Genomic DNA, 15,000 nt, shown 5'->3' on the forward strand with positions numbered 1-15,000 from the left:
CCCCACCACCCCTACTCCCGCCTATCTCTCAAAATAAATATAAATAAATTAAAAATATTTTTTGAAAAGCCTCATAAATAATGAACATGACAGATAGCTTCAAGTTGTTCTTATTTTCTTTATGAACTAAAGCAGGTGTAACTACCATCAGTAGTGGAATAATTTTGCTAGAAATCTGATTGCTATTTTTACACTATTTTTGGAGAATTTTTTCTCCTATTTGTTGAGAAAAAAGCCAGCAAGAATGCTGTAAAAAAAATGTATAACAGAATATTTGGTTTCTAAGTCGGAGTACCTTGGGTTCTGTGATGTAGATAAGAATCTGGATCTTTCAGTTTTGAAAATTTGGAATTTGAAAATTTGGAAGAAGTATCCTTGGGTCCAATTTAATAATGGATTTCTTGGGGTGCCTGGGTGGCTCAGTTGGTTGAGCGACTGACTTAATTTCGGCTCAGGTCATGATCTCACAGTTATGAGATCAAGCCCTGCATCAGGCTCCATGTGGAGACCACTTGGGAGTCTCTCTCTCTCCCTGTCTGTCTGCCTGTGTTCTGCTCACATGTGCTTGCATGTGCATGCATGCTCTTTCAAAATAAATAAACAAGCTTTAAAAAAAAAATTATAAAAGTAGATTTCTTAAGCAGCTATGTTGGTATTTATGTTATAGAGTAGAAAGGAAATTAGAAGCCTTCATGCTTCCTATGGTTAATTTCTTTGTGTAGGAAATACAGGAATTCTTTGTGTAGGAATATATAGTAAATTTCTGGTTTTCAATTGGAAGATATTTATAGTCTGTCATAAAAATGTGTAGTTGGCAAGAATAACTTTATTATCTGTGTGGGCTAAAATCTTCATCCTACCATGAAATATTTTAGATAGGAAATTTCACAGATTCAGGACTTGAAATCTCAGTAGTACTTAAGTTTACCTAAGGAGCTTTTACTAGAGCCTAATTCAGGATCTCTTGGTCATGGCACAGAGCAATGTAATAGGGGCTACACTGTATTCCAAGATGTGTCTGTCAGTATGGTAAGGAATCAGTCTAAATCTTGTACTCTTGAAGCAAATATTTAGATCACCTTGGTGTTAATTTCTTAATCCTGATATAAATAGTGGCTAATGTACAAAGATTTTATACTCCTTTCCAAAGTAACATGCTGAAAAAATACAACAAAAAGGATTTTGGACTCTTCTTTTCCATAAATCTTTAAAATGTAAATGTTCATGCTTTGTTTGGAGACCTAATCAGAGGTTAGTAAGCTTATTGTCATGTTGAAAAACATTTTTAATCATGTTGCTTCAAAACGCTGATTAGTGTTTTACTAATAAAGCAGAGTTAGACTTTCTGTGTCCTCAAAATTAAGCACAATTACCCTCATACATTCCTGGTGGGATTGTAAAACAGTGCATTGGCTTTGGAAAAGCTTGACAGTTTCTTAAAAAGTGCAAAATTAGCTTCTGCTCCAGCAATTCTCCTTAGTATAAAACTCAAGAGAATTAGAAACCGGGTCCATACAAACACTTTTACATTAATATTCATGGCAGCATTTTCATAATGGCCGAAAAGTGGAAGCAACCTAAATGTCTGTCATTGGATGAATGGATAGATAAAATGTAGAATATACATAAAATGTAGAATATACACACAGGGAATATTATTTGTCAATAAAAAGCAATGAACCTTGAAAACATAAGTGAAAGAAGCCAATCATAAAAGGCCACATTCCATTTGCATGAACTGTCCAGAATAGACAAATCCATAAAGACAGAAAGTAGACTAGGGGTTGGCCGGGGGTTGAGGGAGGGAAAATGTGAGTGACTGCTAATGGTTATAAGGTTTCTTTTTGTGGTGATTAAAATGTTCTGAAAGCAGATTGTGATGATGGTTGTACAATCCTGTGAATACTCTTAAAACCAGTGAAGGGTAAGTTTCATGGTTTGTGATTTATATCTCAGTAAAACTGTAAAATGAAGTGCAGTTACATATGGGCCAAAATAGCTTATTATATATGTTTTATTTTATTTTTTAAATTAACAAAAATCCCAAGTTATGTTTTTTCTGGCTTTAGAGAAACAACTCCTTTCCTGATGAGAATAACATTGCAAGGCTTCAGGAAGAACTCATTGCTGTGAAACTGAGAGAAGCAGAAGCTATTATGGGTTTGAAAGAACTTAGACAACAGGTCAAGGATTTAGAGGAACACTGGCAGGTATATCAGTATATTTTTGCATGCTTTTTAGAAAGTGGGTGAAACCGGAGTATCCAATTTGTGTGAGTCTGAAGTAGCTGATGATCAACACCAGGATTTGCATTTAAAGTGAGAAAGTTTCTTGAAATGTAAAAATCTGAGAGCATTTATAAGTTGAAAGTACCTTCAAGCTGCTTCTCCCTTTTAAATCCTCATAAATAAATAAAAGATAAAATAGAAATCAAGTCACATTGTTGTTACTGTATCATTGTGATTTATATAACTTCTTCTAAAGAACGAAAAGAAAATTTTCCTTTATATAGCATATACAGCACATATTTCTTCTGCTGATGCTAAATCCATTGATCAGTATGAAACAGCCCAAGGGTGATACCAGTATAAATTTGTCTATACATTCGTAACCTCTTTTGAAAATTGGTTATCTCACAAAATAAATCAGTCACTTATATGTCCTCAAATTATTCACATATGAGGGAAACTCTTGACAAGGAACAAAAAAAAACAATCTAGAAGATTCTGTGGTGGCTCAGTTGATTAAGCATTAGACTTGGGCTCAGGTCACGATCTCCTGGTTTGTGAGTTTGAGCCCCGCGTCAGACTCTATGCTGACAGCTCAGAGCCTGGAGCCTACTTCGGATTCTGTGTTTCCCTCTCTCTCTCTGCCCCTCCCCTGCTTGTGTTCTGTCTCTTTCTCTCTCTCAAAAATAAATAAACATTAAAAAAAAAAAAAGAATCTAGAAGACAGAAGGGAGAGCGGAAAGAAGAAAACAGTATATACCATTTCAGAGTAGTGACTTTGGTTTGAATTTGGGGTGTGGCTACATCTAGCAAAGACTGAAATTAGTCCTTGACATTACCATAAATGTATCAGGCAGCAATAAACTGGAAATTAAGAACAACAAAACTGATCCTTCACCATGGATATTTTGAGAACACTCCTAATATTACCTCCATAATTCATGAATAGCCCCATTTTTTTCTTTGCTTGGGATTTAGTTAACATTGTGGAAATCTCTCTTATAAAAAATTGAGGGTGAAAATTATATTCTTTACAATAATCAATCCATAGTATAAACAGATTTGAACTATATCTGAGCTTGTATTCCAGATCTGCCACTTATTGGCTTTGTGACCTTTCTGAAGTTACTTAATTGCCATTTCTGTTTTCTGACCTGTATAATGAAGATAATAGTTGCCTAACTTTTAAGGTTTTCTGGGGATTAAATAAAATAATGTATACATAATGCTTAATATAGTACTGGGCATGAAGTAAGTGCTCAGGAAAGTTAGCTCTTATTTTGATACTAGGAATATATGTTGTAACCTAATTTTTTGTCTTTCAGCGCCACTTAGCTCGTACTACTGGGAGGTGGAAAGATCCACCAAAGAAGAATGCTGTGAATGAGTTACAGGATGAACTGATGACGATTCGACTTAGAGAAGCTGAAACTCAGGCAGAAATAAGAGAAATAAAACAAAGGATGATGGAAATGGAAACACAGGTATGATGGGAAAGCCCAATAGCTTTAAAAAATAACATTACCAGATCAAAAGTTTATGCACAGGTTATATCATCCCTAGAATAGAGCCAGAAGAATAGAGCTAAAAGTCTAGACTGTAATTTCCTAGCCCAAATGGAAAGGGCTAAAAATTGTAGTCTTTGATATCAGAGATTTAATGTCTTCTTTGACCCAGTCAGCAAAGCTTAAGCAAGTCATAAAACTATACATTATTAACTTTGTTGCCTTGTTGTACAATTTGAGAGAAAATATTCACGTAGAGCAAATTTTTTCAACCTTGACTCTATTACCAGGTAATTCTTGAACCAGATGATTCTTTATTGTGGGGACTGGCCTGTGCATTGTAGGATGTTTAGCAGCATCCTTGTCCTCTACCTACTAGGTCCCAGTAGCACTGTGGTTCTCACCCCAGGTTTTGACCAAAAGCATCTCCACAGATTGCCAGATGTCCCCTGGGGGCAAAATTGCCCCTCATCGAAAACAGTTGGTGCAGAATATAATGTGAATGATGCTTCCTTATATGTAATGTGGTAACTCTGAGCAGTTAATTCCAAAATTATACTCCTTTCTAAGTCTTCTCTTTCTGTGATAAATTCTGTCTTAAATATACTTGACTTAACATTTGCACAATCCTTTTTAATGAGCCTATTTGCATTATAAAGTACATTTGGTTTTTATGTGGTACATTTGTGTGGACCACATTCTGGATTCTCTGTAATGTTACTTGGTTTTCAAAATAGTCAGTAGGGGGCATAGTTAACTCATGTATCATTCTGTATACATATGTGCAAAATGATCATCCCAACTTTAACATGATAACATGAATCTGTAAATCCTTTAGATTAAATAGATTTTGTTTTATGTTGTTCAAAGTTATTTTCTTGTATTTTTCATTACAATTGACTATAACAGTGAAATTACGAAAAGTAGAAATCCAGTTTTTATAATTGAAAGTTTTATTTTTATAACAGATTTTATCTCATTGTACACATTAAAGATAGAAACACAGCTTTTAAGCCAGTGTTCAGGTTTTGTTTCACAGTGGTGAATGAATGAAATCAATGAACGTAATTTTCAGAACTGTTGAATACAAAGGACTGTTTAGTCACCAGAGAGAACTTAACTGAAAAATCAGTTGCACAAACTACACTTAATATAATTCACAATATGACATGATGGATATTAACTAATAATTTCATACTATATGTAAGTCAGGTTATTATGTTGTACACCTTAGACTTACACAGTGCTGTATATCAATTATATCTCAATAAAACTGGAAAAATGTTTAATTTAGAAATCTGGTAACTAAAGAGTTTGATAGAAACTGCTATGGAAAATAGGAGGGGGAATTAATTCCAACTAGACGGTTTAGGGAAAGGCTTCCTAAGGAATTTGTATTTTGAACTGTACCTGACAGAGTGTAATTTTGGATGCATTTTGATGAAAGAGAAATGGTGTAAGGCACTTGTTCCTAAATGCCAGTGCTTGAACTGGTGATGATTCATATCTAACGTCCAGATGAAGAGATTTGTCCTTGTTGATACATGTAGTTTCAGTTCCTTCATTTTAGTGACTTTCAGAAAATACCACCTAGTAAGTACACCTTAGTTTATTGAGCCACACTCTTCCTTCTTTGTACCAGTTTTTGCTATTACAAATAATGCTACTCTGAATATTATTGCACCTGTTTCCTTGTGTATAGCTCTACGAGTTTCTTCAGTACCGGGATTCTTATCTTTTTTTGTATGCTATGAACCCCTTTGGCAGTCTGAAATCTCCAGATCCTTTCTCCAAATAATGTTTTTAGGGGTGCCTGGGTGGCTCAGTTGATTAAGCGTCCAACTTTAAAAAAAAATTTTTTTTTTTTTTATAAATTTTTTTTTTCAACATTTATTTATTTTTGGGACAGAGAGAGACACAGCATGAACAGGGGAGGGGCAGAGAGAGAGGGAGACACAGATACGGAAACAGGCTCCAGGCTCTGAGCCATCAGCCCAGAGCCTGATGCGGGGCTCGAACTCACGGACCGCGAGATCGTGACCTGGCTGAAGTCGGACGCTTAACCGACTGCGCCACCCAGGCGCCCCTAAAAAAAAATTTTTTTTTAACGTTTATTTATTTTTGAGACAGAGAGAGACAGAGCATGAACGGGGGAGGGTCAGAGAGAGGGAGACACAGAATCTGAAACAGGCTCCAGGCTCCGAGCTGTCAGCACAGAGCCCGACGCGGGGCTCGAACTCACGGACCGCAAGATCATGACTTGAGCCGAAGTCCGCCGCCCAACCGACTGAGCCACCCAGGCGCCCCAAGCGTCCAACTTTTGATATTGGCTCAGGCTCAGGTTGTGATCTCACAGTAGTAGGATAAAGCCCCACCTTGGGCTCTGCACTGAGCTTGGAGTGTGCTTGGATTTCTTTCTCAACCCTCTCTGCCCCTCCCCTTCTCGTGCTCTCTTTCTCTATCTCAAAATAAATAAAAAATGTTTTTTCATGCATAAAGTAAAATACATAGGATTGCAAAACAAGCCAGTTATATTGAGGTACAGTTCTCAAAATACTGAAAAATAAACAAGTTTATGATATAGAACACATACAGGGACATACACAACACATTGCAGGATTAGGTTTTTAATATTTTAGATTTTTCTTACCTACGTTAGAATGTAGTATAATTTTCCTTTTGGGGGATACTCTCCTAGGTTTGGTATGAAAGTTATAATAAGTTCATGGAATAAATCAGATTGTATTTTATCTTTTTATTTCTACAAAATTTTGTCTAAGATTAGAATTACCTCTTGAATATTTGCTGGAATCCATTCCTTTAAATAGTCTTATCTTTTTGTCTTGTTTTTTTGGGAATAGTAACTATTGATCCTACTTATTGAAGGCTTATAGACCTTTTCAGGTGTTCTGTTTGTTCTTGAGTCTCATTTGGTAAGACATGTTTGCTTGGGAAGACACATTTCATCTAAACTTTCAAATTCATCACTTAGAGTTGTTCAGGGTGTCTTTTTAAAAAATTTCTTTTTACTAGGTCAATATTTAGGTCTTTTTTCATTTCTAATATTGTTTATTTGTGTTTATGTTCTTGAAAAGTGTTTGTAGAAGTTTGCCATTTTTTTTCAGAGGTTTGCCATTTTTAGTAATATTTCTAAAGACTGGATTTTTCATTTTTGTTGGTCCTCCATGTTGTACCATAGTTTTCTATATAATTTAGTTCTGTTATTATATTCTTTTATTATTTGTTGCTTGGGCTTCATCTTTTTTCACCTTTATTTGTACTCCTACCTATGTTTTCTTTTCTAATATATTTTTTATTCTTCAGTTCCATGCTTTTGACTTCCCTTGTGATTGCTTGTTTGACTCAAGATTTGTTTACAAGTATGTTTTGTATTTCCAAATGTATAGATTTCTGGTTCACTTCATTAGTAGTTTATGTCATTAGTTTAACGAAATTGCTTTGTGGTCACAGATTGTAGTCTGTAGAGTCTTACTTATATTAGATCAAACTTCTTCATTATACTGTTTGTATCTTCTATATCCTTTCTAGTTGTGTGTATCACCTGATGTTTCAAATACTAACAAATAGATACCTTCTCTTGTGATTGTAGATTTGTTTCTCCTTAGATTATGAGTTTTTTGGCTTAAAATATTCTGAGCCGCTTTTAGAGGGACACACAAATTTTTAATTGTCATTTTTTTTGTAGTAAATGAATCTTATTAGGGGCACCTATGTGGCTCAGTTGGTTAAGCACGAGACTCTTGATCTTGGATCAGGTTATGATCTTATGGTTTGTGAGATTGAGCCCTGCATCGGGCTGTGCACTGACAGCATGGAGCCTGTTTGGGATTTTCTCTTTCTCTTTCTCTCTCTCTCTCTGCCCCTTCCCTGCTTGCTTGCTCTCTGTCTCTCTTAAAATAAATAAACTTTACAAAAGTTTAAAATGAATCTTATTATATACTGACCCTCTTTATCTTTCAGGATGCACTTTGATTTAGTCTATCTTAATACAGTTATCTAAGATGTTTATTTTATTTCTTAAGTTTGTTTTTTTAGAGAGAGTGTGCAAGCAGAAGTGGGGGAGGAAAAGAGTGAGAGGGAGAGAGAGAGAGAATCCCAAGCATGCTCTGCACTGTCAGCACAGAGCCCGATGTGGGACTCAAATTCATAAACCGTGAGATCATGACCTGAGCCAAAATGAAGAGTCGAATGCTCAACCGACTGAACCACCCAGGCACCTCTAAGCTGTTCTTTTTCAGTCTCTGCCTTATTTATCTTTTTCCATCTTTTTAATTTCAGCTTGTTGATATCTTTGATAAACTGCATATAGATGAACATTTTTTAAAATCCAGTTTGACAAATGGTTGTACAACTCTGACTGTACTAAACTGCTGAAGTGTAGGTACACTTTAAGTGGGTGACTTTTATGTGTATGTCTCAATAAAGCTCTAAAAATGCAGTCCCAGTCTCTTTTAGCAGTCATCGTTAGTCCATGTTTGATGATTCAGTTTGAATTAATATCTGTCACCTTGCTAGCTATTTCTGTTTGTTCCATCTGTTCTTTATATCTTTTATTTTTCTATTTCCTCTTGGATTTATTGGGCATTATGATTCCATTTTATCTCCACAAGTGACTTCTTTATACTCCTTAATTTTTTTTTTTTTTTTTACTGGTTGCTCTAGGTTTTTCAATATACACCTAATGAGAGCTAATCTTCAAATAATATTCCTCACATGTAGTATAAGGACCTTACAACAGTATATTCCCAGTTCTTCCTCCTATCCTTTGTGCTACTTGTTGTCATATATTTTACATATAGTACAAATATGTCATATGTGCTACTAGTCTTGCTTTAATCAGTTACCTTTCAGAGAAATTAAAAAAAAATTTAATGGTATTTATTTCCTTCAATTATTCCATTTTTCAGCATTCTATTTTTTTGTACAGATCCATGTTTCTGTCTGGTGTCATATTCCTTCTGCTTAAGAAATCTCTTTAACATGTCTTGTACTGCTGGTCAGCTGGCAGTGGATTTTTAGTTTTGTTTCTTTGGGAAAGTATTTCTCCAATTTTAAAATATATATTTGCTGGATATTGAAATCTGGGTTGTTGTTTTTCCTTCAACACTTAAAGTTACTCTTCTTGTCAGTAACCATGCAAGCCAGAATTCTGTTATAATTTTTGTTTATCTGCATGTAATGTGTTTTATCCTCTGGTTACTTTTAAGATTTTCCCTTTTGTTTTTAGCACTCTGAATATGAAATGACTTGTTGTATTTTTTGTTTTGTTTCCCTCTGAGTTTCTTGGACCTGTGGATTTCTATCTACCATGAAATTTGGAAAATTCTTGGTTATTCTTTCTTCAGATATTTCTTCTGTCCATTCCATATTCTTTTCTCCTCCTGGGATTCCCATTACACGTACGTTAGATTAATTGATATTGATAGTAACTCTTTGATGCTCTTTTCTTTTTTCTTCTCATTATTCTCTTTGTGTTTCAGTTTCTGTTGTGTTAAATATTTCTATTGACTTATCTTTAAGTTCACTGATTCTTTGCTCCACTTTGGGAGTTGTCTGATGAGCCATTGAAGGCATTCTTCACATCTGTTACTGTGTTTTTCATTTCTAGCATGTCTGTTTGATTCTTACAGTTTTCATTTCTCTGCTTATATTAAGTATGTGATCTTGAATGTTTTTAACCTTTCTCTTAGAGCCTTTAGCATGTTAATTACAGTTATTTTAAATTCCCTGTTAGGTAATTTTAATATCTGTGTCCTATATGAGGCCAATTCTGTTGATTGCTTTGTCTCTTGGTAGTGTTTTGTTTTTTCTTTTTCCTATGCTTTGTAATTTTTTGTTGAAAACTGAATGTCTAGTGTAGGACAGTAGACTAAGGTAAATAGTTTTTATGCCTGGAAATGGGCATACCTTTTCTTCTGGTAGGCCTTTAATGTGGGGGATTTGAGTTAATATAGTCAGGAGTTGGGCTGGTTTTGAGGTTTGTTGTTTCTGTGGTTACCCTCATTGCACCACAGGCTTCAAATTCCTCTAACACTATCTTATTTTTAGATTAGGGGCTGGTTTGCCAGAGGCTTTTCTCAGTGTCTTTTAGGTCTTCTATGTGTACAGCACTTCAGAGAGAGTCTGTCTCCAGCAGTATTCCACTCTTACTTGTTACAGGAAGTTGGAGGGCCAGAGTGTTCCCCATTGTTTTGATAAAGCCTCAGTCTTAGGCTGCATTGTGCCCCTGGATCTGGAGTGTTTGACTTTCTTAGTGCTCCTGCCCTACCACCAGCTATAGTCCTAGGCCCAAAATATAGTCCTGTCCCTTTCTCAGATATGGTGGTTTCCCCAGTGTTCTAAGGGCACCAGTGTTTCTGATAGTAATGGATGAAACCTTTTATTCTGTAGAGGAAATAAGCAAGGTTTAGTGCTTCTGTATTGGCTGCTGCTCTCCTCCCTCAAGCCTTTACTATGGAGATCTCTTTCTCAAGGCTTTCATCCATCTTTTTTGTGTGTACCTGTTGGGGTCCATGAAGAAAAAGTGTACAAAAGCTTGTGAACTGTTTTGCTCCGTTAGGCTCCACACTCTCTAGCCAGCCAATACTTGGCCTCTGGCTAAATTATTCTTAACAGTTTCTGGCTTCATCTGCCCTGTCTGTCCTTAGATTTGGGGTTAGTTTGTTGCCCTGTGTGCTCACCTCTCTGGTTTCAACAAAAGTCATTAATTGAGTTTGGCCAGCTTTTTTTTTTTTTTTTTCCTAATTGAAAGGGTGGAAACAATCCTCTTCTACTCTATATCCTCATCAGAAATCAAAACTGTTTATTATGATATATTTGAAAATTTTTTACATCATTTCTTTTTTGTGTTTTTTTCCTTTCTTGCTTTTTATTGGATTTAGATGTTTCTTTCTCTTCTGCTAGTTTGACTTTTATAATTCCATTTGTTTTCTATTAGTGTTTATTACCTGAAAAAAAAAGTCCCATCTGAGACTAAACAGAGTTTGATGTTGATAATTATCTCCATCTTCCTTTAAAAGTGTGTAAGGGCCTTAGAAGATCTCTATACGCTCTTCTTCCATTTCCAATCTTGTATCTTACTATTGTACATTTTTTATATCTCTAAATTATTAGACATTATTCTATGGAGTCAGGGCTTATTTGGATTTGTCTACTTGTTTGCTGCGTTTTTGCTCTCTCTCACTTTTATTTAACAGTTTTTTTCCAATTTCAATCATGAATTGTAAACTCTCACTTTCTTAAAATAGGTGTACTTTTTTGCACTCTTATAGTTTAGCTAAATGTCCTGTTGTAGGATGAAATTTATTTTTTTAAGCACTACAGATTTTTCCTATTGATGTCTGATTTGTCTCTTCTTTTTTTTTTTTTGTAGTTATTTATTTTGAGAGAGAACGTGCTAGCAGGGGAGGGGCAGAGAGAGAGACAGGGGGAGAGAGAAAACCCCAAGCTGGCTTTGCACTTCCAGCCCAGAGCCCCTTGTGGGGCTCAAACCCATGAACTGTAAGGTCATGACCTGAGCTGAAATCAAGAGTCAAGTACTTAAGCAACTGAGCCCCCCAGATGCCCCTGTCTTGTCTTCTCTTTAGCATTCTGTTTTGTTAAAATGTATCTTATTGAGGGTTTATTTGTATTTATCCTGTTTGGAATTGGTTGTGCTTCATGAATAGTAGATTCATATATATATTTCTTCCAGTTGTAAAAAATTCTCAACTATTGTTGTCTCTTAGACCATTATATCTAATCTTTTTGTTTTCTGTTTTATCCTGCAACCCCTATTAGGTGTATTTTGTACCTCCTTACTCTCTTTACCTCTTCTGGGACACTATCTTCAATGTATCTAATCTCCTATTTAATCCTTTAATTAATTTTTAATATGTTTGGCTATATTAACTTCTAGAAAATGTATTTGGTTGTTTTTCAAATTTGCTAAATGTTTTTTGATAGTTACTTGTTCTATGCTTATGTTTTTGCTTCCTCTTTTTATGTCTAAAAAAATTTAAAAAATTTTTTTTTGATGTTTATTTATTTTTGAGAGAGAGACAGAGCATGAGTAGGGGAGGGGCAGAGAGAGGGAGACACAGAATCCGAAGCAGGCTCCAGGCTCTGAGCTGTCAGCACAGAGCCCGACGCGGGGCTTGAACCCACGAACCACAAGATTATGACCTGAGCCGAAGTCGAACGCTTAACCGACTGAGCCACCCAGGCGCCCCTATGTCTAAAAATTTTAAACAAAATATTTTATATAAAGTCCTTACATGATTATTTTGTTATCTAGAGTTTTAAAAAAATCTGTCATTGCTATCCTTTTTTCTACTGTTTCTCACTCATCATCAATTTGGCGTTTTGTTTAATGTGTATAGTTTGTGATGATGGGTCATGGACTTGTATTGAGTGGTGCAAGGAGGAGTTCTATTTGTGGGAATTCTTTGCAGCTTATGTTGAAGGTGTGTCCCTCTCAAGTGTGGTTATTTGTTTAGTCGTAGGAGGAAAGATAGTAAAAAGAGGTGTGGAAGAACATTTTGTAAGTAAGTACTAAGTACTTGAGCACTAAGAAGTTCACTGTTTATTTTGTAGACATATAGTGAGTCAGGAAGATGAGTAAAAGTAAGGATGAAGAAACCCAGAAGTGGTAGAATGTTTTGGAGTTTAAATCTATTAGATGATGTGGATCTTTTATTAAAACTCGAGGCAGGTTTGGGGCACCTGGGTGGCTCAGTTGGTTAAGCAACTGACTTCGGCTCAGGTCATGATCTCGCAGTTTGTGAGTTCAAGCCCTATGTCAGGCTCTGTGCTGACAGCTCAGAGCCTGGAGCCTACTTCAGATTCTGTGTCTCCCCCTCTCTCTACCCCTCCCCTACTCACGCTTTGTGTCTCTCTGTCTGTCAATAATAAATAAACGTTAAAAAAAAATAGCTCAAAAAAAAAAAACTGCAGGCAGGGTCATTTTCATAGAGTGAGACAGAATAGATATAATAATAGTAACAACCAAGGATTTATTAAGTATCTGTTAAATTTCAGGCATTGTGTGAGACTCCTTGCATAAACTTTTTTCATATGACTGCTACAACATAGACTTTAAATTTTTTAAAGATTTACTTTTGAGAGACAGATATAACACAGACTTTAAATTCGAGTGGTAATATCTATGCTTATAACAGTGTACTGAAATTGGATGGGATTAGATAACTTTACTATGGGTGAAAAACTATAAAATGAGGAGCCAGATTTTCCTGTCTTTGGTTATAAAATACCTACTGTTTCAGACCCCTAATAGAATATTTCGGGGTTGAGAGAAATCAGGCTTCATGAAGCTTGGATGGGAAGACTACCTCATGTCAGTCAACTTAAGGTCTATATAATTTCTTAGCATGTTCTATAATTACGATAAATTAAGCAGCTAGCATATATTGAGTTCTTACTATATATTAAGGCCTGCTGCATGTAATCTCTCATTTAATACTAAAGACAACTAAATGAAAAATTGGTCTTATTTTTATATACATTTTTCAGATGAGGAAATAGAGACTCAAATATTATAACTAGTTTAGATAATGACCGAATAACAAGTCAGAGTTCAAAACCAGTCCATGCTCTATAAAAAGACTGTGCTGTACATGGGAGGAATGTAAAAGTGCACATGACACATTTTATGACATCAGGGATTTTACAGTTCAGTAAATGGTGATGGTACTTTTCAGTCAGTCTGTACTTTCTTTTGAGAACTGGAAATAGGAGTCAAATTCATCATATTCCTGTATCTACTCATTTGTGTGGCACTGCCTGTTGCACAATTTAATACCTTCAAGTTCTGTGTAAACATTCTTAAAGTTTATAGATATTTATTGTATAAATGAAAATAATTGAGCTGTAGGAAGAGTTTTTGATATGGACCTTAAGTATTCTTTTGGATGGCTTGAGTTTTAAAGCACTTGTATACTTTTTTCTTTTTAGTATTTAACTATTTGTTAAAAAGAACTTTATCTGTAACTCATAATAACATTTTATATAATGTTACTGAGGTATTAAATGGAGAGGTAGAAATATATAAGTTTTTTCGGGTCTCTATAGTCTGAGTATTTATATTTTTAATTACTAGAATCAGATCAATAGTAACCATCTTCGAAGAGCGGAACAAGAGGTGATCAGTCTACATGAGAAGGTGCAGTATCTTTCTGCACAGAACAAAGGACTACTTACTCAATTAAGTGAAGCAAAGCGCAAACAAGCAGAGATTGAATGCAAGGTAAATATATCAACTACCTAATGTTTTTGTCAAAATAATAATGCCTTTTTGTTTTGTCTCATTATTATCTTAAAACCAAATAAAACCAAAAAGAACTAGCTTTGTTTCCAACTTTTCCTGAACTTGGTTTGGTGGTTGCTTTCAGACAAGGTTAACTCATCATGCCTTGAGGTGGATTTCAGGCAGGAAACTTCATTTTCACCTACTTGGTTAAATGCTAGTGTAGGGAATTAAGTTAGCCAGGTGGTTGAAAATTGATATCTCTGTACAGTTTTTATTTTGACTTGTAACCCTTTAAAAACGAAGTTTTAAAAATCGTAACCAAAAAGGTAATTTAGAGAGGTTCGGGCAACTCTGCTTTGATTGGTACCTTATCAGTAGACATTCAGTATTGATAAATGTTTTCTGGGTAGAAAGCAAAAGAAGTTTGTATATACCAATGGGTTGGGGAAATTGTGTGCATTTCCCATTACTTTAATTTGTTTTTTTAAATTTTGTGTGTGTAAAGTGTTTGGATTTATAAAGCATCAAAAAATATTTGAATGCAAGTAAATTTTTTCTTGAAATTAATCTACAGTATAACAGTGGTGAGAGGGTGAGGGGATGTGGAGTGGGGTAGAAGGAGAGAGAAAGTGAAAGAGATAGTGTATGTGTGTTTGAGAGAGAGAGAAATAACTAAAGAGATGACTGTGATCTGAGCATTAGAATGGATTACTGAAGACAAGTTACAGGATTTTAAAAATAAACTAGTCATCCATCTTTCCATGGTGAGATAGCAGGAATGATGCCCTTTAGAGATTTCAGCCTTATTATTCTATGATAAGAAATAAGACTTTCAATGGCACATGTAAAGCTGTAATTCCATCAACTTGTTCTGGTGTCATTAAAAACCAAGAGTGAAGCTTGAATGGTTTATCAGTGTCACTGAAATCCAGAGATGAAATTACATCCTAATAAATATGCATGGCTGTTACAATTTACACTGACAGAAATCTGTAGGCAG

The 15,000-nt window shown here is 35.2% G+C and overlaps 1 protein-coding gene across 12 annotated transcripts in view; it reads left to right on the plus strand.

Annotated features, from left to right (window-relative positions):
- The window catches only part of EVI5 (ecotropic viral integration site 5), a 259,537-nt gene that overhangs the window by 145,777 nt on the left and 98,760 nt on the right, over positions 1-15,000 (plus strand). For all 12 annotated transcript variants that reach the window (XR_007154737.1, XM_047870640.1, XM_047870636.1 and 9 more), the window contains 3 exons: positions 2,070-2,210; positions 3,554-3,712; positions 13,851-13,997. Coding sequence is in view for 11 of the 12 variants with exons in the window: in XM_047870640.1 (XP_047726596.1) it covers positions 2,070-2,210; positions 3,554-3,712; positions 13,851-13,997 (447 nt within the window). In the remaining variant the exon portion in view is untranslated. The remainder of the gene's footprint in view (positions 1-2,069; positions 2,211-3,553; positions 3,713-13,850; positions 13,998-15,000) is intronic.

This window comes from Prionailurus viverrinus, chromosome C1 (assembly GCF_022837055.1).
Source record: "Prionailurus viverrinus isolate Anna chromosome C1, UM_Priviv_1.0, whole genome shotgun sequence".
Lineage (NCBI taxonomy): Eukaryota > Metazoa > Chordata > Mammalia > Carnivora > Felidae > Prionailurus > Prionailurus viverrinus.